Here is a 4082-nt window from a genome sequence, read left to right on the forward strand (position 1 = left end):
CCGCCCCCCAGAGGCGGTCAAGGCCGGCCAGCGCTGCACATACCAAAAGCTGCTGGTAACGAGGGTATTTAATTTTGAAACGCCGAGCGGCGGAGCGGGGGCACCGGGCAGGGACCGCAGCTGTCACGGCGGGGAGCACCCGGTGCACATTCAGCAGCAGGAGGAGGACCCGCACTGCAGCGTTTCGGAGATCAGAAGAACGGAGCGAGGTTTAAATGTGGAAGGATGTGTTTCACCTGACGGATAAAACTTCAGCAGCACTTTCAAGTCTCCAGAGGAAACAGGAGGGTCTTCTGGCATATGGTTAGTGGAGAGATGGTATCGCTGGCAATGCAAAGAGGGGGACATGAAATGCAGCTCGAGCCATGAAGGAGGCAGCCAGTGCTGGAGAGGAGCGCTGGTGCTTGCTGCTTCGCTGCCAAGGGCTGTGGGTGCCCGGAGAAAAGCCTCGTGACTCACCAGACTCTGCTCCACACAGCACCGGTGGCCTGCCCCAGGCAGGGGAGCGGCGCTGAGCCCAGTAGCAGCGACCAGCAAACCTTGTCTGGGTGCACCAACGGTGGTCTCACTCCGTGCACATCACGACAATGCGGAGACAGTGGCTTCTGCCACACCATCACAGCTTCACTGCCTGTGCCACTGCGGCGTTCAGGGGCTGCCCATGCCACCGTGCCCCCCCGCCAAGGAAGGGGCAGGTGATGCTGATGGAGACGATGCCAGGATGGGGTGGAGCCCCCCATACCATGCTGATTTTTTTCCTCAGCAGCCCAACTGGCTCCAGTTTTCTGTTGTTCATCTTACCCCGTCCATGCTGATGTAATCCACAAATGTGCCTCAGGTGCTTGGCGGTCCCCTCAACAAGCTGTGCATCGTCCCACCACGTGATGGGACCTCCCTGACTTTCCTACCATCTTCTCCAACTCTCGTGGATGTTTCCATGCTCCTCTGCAGCGCACTCCCCTTCCTGAGCCACGCACTCCCCTCCATGGTGCATCTTAGCATTGCCCCCATTTCCAGCCTCGCATCCCTGATCTCCTACATTTCCACCTATTTTTACCACAAAACCTTTTAAACCTGGAAGGTGAGTTTGCCAGTTTGCTTGTGGATGGCTGACAACCAGGAACCAGCTTCAAGCATGCACAGGACCAGGTAAATCCATCTGTCACCAAAGCCACACTTTGCTCCCGGCTCCCACCACCTCCCCAGCACCGCCCGGCACATCAACACTGCTCTGCAGAGGAAACCCAACTAAAAGGAATTTGTGCCTGGCCAAGAAGGAAGGCTGTCCCTTCTTCCATGCTTTCACAGCTCTGGACTGACTCTACCAGATACAGATGTTGGACAGTGGATGCTGCAGGAGACTTTTCCAGCAGGTCCCCCTGACTGCTGGAAGCACCCACGTGAGTATCACCCACGCACCATGGAAATGCAGCCATCTTGGCGGGGAAGAAGCCACCATGCACCTGACGATGTTGGCTTTTGGGGGCTGCTTTGGTAACCCCAGCACTGGCGCAGCTCAGCCACACCGATGCCAGGGCTGGACATTCCCCATCGCCTGCCCAGACCAGGCTGCCAGCTGCTCCTCCAGGGATGGAGAGGGACTGAGAAGCACCATCTTTAGTGCTTCCCAGCATGCCCAGCAAGGTAAAATGCCCTAACAGCATCAGCAAGAGATGGAGAGGCCACAGCACAGGGCAGACCCAACCTCATCACCTCCCCCTTCTTTGTGCCGGGCTTTCCTCCTGCTGCTCACGCCGGGACTGTGTGCCTCCTTCCCGCACCGCACCGGGCTGCCGGGACACACAGGCCAGGGGGGCTGCCACATGCCCCAGGCACCCTGCCCACCGGCACGCACACCGGGGGTGGCAGCAAACGGGACACCTGGAGCAGAGTCCCCTGTGTGGGACCTGACATGTCCTGTACCCACCAGAGCACCTGCTGCCGAGACACCCCTTAGCGGGATCAGAGGGGGCTGAAGGACACCCCCCTCCTCTCCTCCTGCATGGGAGCAGGGGAATCTGCACCCAACTGCCACAGCATGGCCCAAGGTCTCCATCCAAGAACCTCATCCTGCGATGGTCTTTGCACCACAGCATGGGCACGGGGCTGGGGGGACTCAGTCGTACCACCCCCCACTGCACGCAAACCACCTCTTGACGCAGCCCCCAAGGCCAAAACGATCCTTCTTCCATCTATCTTTTTAGCAAAATCCAAAAATGGGTGTATGGACGCTGTGCTCTAACAGCTCCCAACTCATCCCTCTCGTGCAGTCACCCTTCGCCACCCATCTCCGAGACGGAGAGCATCCGAGCAGAGCTGCATCTGCCCACCGCATCCCGTAACAGCAGAGAAAACCATCCACCTACCTGCTGGAAGAGCTCCTCCGCCCACTGCTGTTGCTCTCGTCGGCCTAAGGGGGCAAAAGACATCAAAGAAAAGGCTGTTTAGGTTAAGCAAGGCAAGACTGCCCTCCAAACTCTTCCTGCAAGCATGCTGCACCCAAAATACCTGGGGTTTTTCCATTCTGAGTTACACACATGCCCTGTGCTCAATGTTGGTGGGACATGTCGTGCGCTGAAACCCAGGTCTGCAAGAGGCTGCGGCAAGATTTCAGACACAGCCCCACCACGGAGGCGACTTTCTGAGTCGATTCCCTCCAGTTGCTCTTGTGCAATTATTTTATCGCACTTTACCAAAGTTTAAAGTAACAAACCCTCCTATGAAAAAAAAAATACGCAATTTGCAGGAGAGAAATAAGGCAGAAATAGCCAAATTCAGTGCTGTGTCCAAGCTGAGATGGCCCCGCTCCTGGATTAGAGGAGCAGGTCCAGCGCACCTCCCTTCGTTAGCGATGAATTGCCTAATTGAGCCCCTCTGGGCTGTTAGAAGGGGCTGAGCAGGGACAAACCAGGGTCTCCTCCTTTTTGCCTCCTTCCCCTGGCTCTCTGATGAGAGGCTTCCTTGGAAAGACAATATTATTCCAAACCCAGAAATTTTATTTCTGAATTTGTGCAAATACAAGTTAAAAGATATTAGCTGCATTTCACATTTTGTGCAAATGGCAGAAACAGGCAATTCATGTGCAGCAGGATGGGGGCTAGCCAACGATTTCGATAAAATAAACCCTTTTTTAATTTAAATGCTAATGCACTGAATTAAAATTTAATAACTGAGGAAATTGAAAAGCCGAGCAGGAATGTTGGAAATAAATCCAAGCAGAAACAGCTGAAATTAAAAATTCTAGAGAGTGGGAGGATAGCAGCTAAGCTGTCTTATATGATTACATTTTTTTTATTTTTTTTTTTTTTTCAGAACGAAGGGGGGAAGGAAAAAAAAAATCCTATCTTTGGCTTGCTGTAGGGCAGTAAATCGAGAGTGCTGTGATTTATTGCTCAATTTTCCTGAGGGAAAAAGGCTTTCTTTCATGCTGAAATATTTCATAAATTTCAAGCCAGCATAAATTCTTAATTTAAAAGTTATGGAGGTCACATTTAGTGCACTGGTGCAATTCTGAATTCTTAAAGGAATAGCAACCAAAAATTGCAATTTGATTTTATTTTTTTAATTCTTTGTCTGAAATTTTGTTCAAACGGATTCTCCGAGTTACACAAAGCAGAAACACATCCTGGCTTCTGAAGGTTTAAGAAATCCACTAGAAATGAAGAGATAAAAATCTAATTCAATTACAAAAAGGTATTTTTTTATTATTATTATTATTGTTAGCCACTTGAGGAATTTCTGTTAAAAAATTTCCTCCCTCCATTGCCTGGGAAAAGCCAGAAGGGAGGAGCTGACAATGTAATTGCTTCTGTTAGATCTCCAATCTTTTGTGAGCACTGATATGTTCATTTGTTATACAGCTGTTCAGCTACAGAAAGGATGTCAGAGCACCCATAATTCAAAGCAATCAATCAAAAATTAATGATTTGTCATGCTTACACAATGGAAAGAAAAAAAAAAGCTTTATGGGTTCCTGCAACTGGTAGATTGCTCAAACCTTCGGGGCATTTTCTAGAAGATTAGAACTGTGTGTACAAAAAAAAAAAGGAAAAAAAAAAGGGGGGGGAAAAAGGAGATTTAAT

General features: G+C 50.7%; 1 protein-coding gene across 1 annotated transcript in view; it reads right to left on the minus strand.

The window, feature by feature from the left end:
* ZNF618 (zinc finger protein 618) overlaps positions 1 to 2410 on the minus strand; it is a gene marked incomplete at its 5' end in the record, with an annotated part of 90386 nt that extends 87976 nt beyond the window's left edge. The window contains one exon of the mRNA XM_009283450.2: positions 2367 to 2410. Within this exon, the coding sequence (XP_009281725.2) occupies positions 2367 to 2410 (44 nt within the window). The remainder of the gene's footprint in view (positions 1 to 2366) is intronic.
* Between the last annotated feature and the right edge of the window lie 1672 nt (positions 2411 to 4082).

Source organism: Aptenodytes forsteri, unplaced genomic scaffold, assembly GCF_000699145.1.
Source record: "Aptenodytes forsteri isolate BGI_AS27 unplaced genomic scaffold, ASM69914v1 Scaffold534, whole genome shotgun sequence".
In the NCBI taxonomy this organism is placed as follows: domain Eukaryota; kingdom Metazoa; phylum Chordata; class Aves; order Sphenisciformes; family Spheniscidae; genus Aptenodytes; species Aptenodytes forsteri.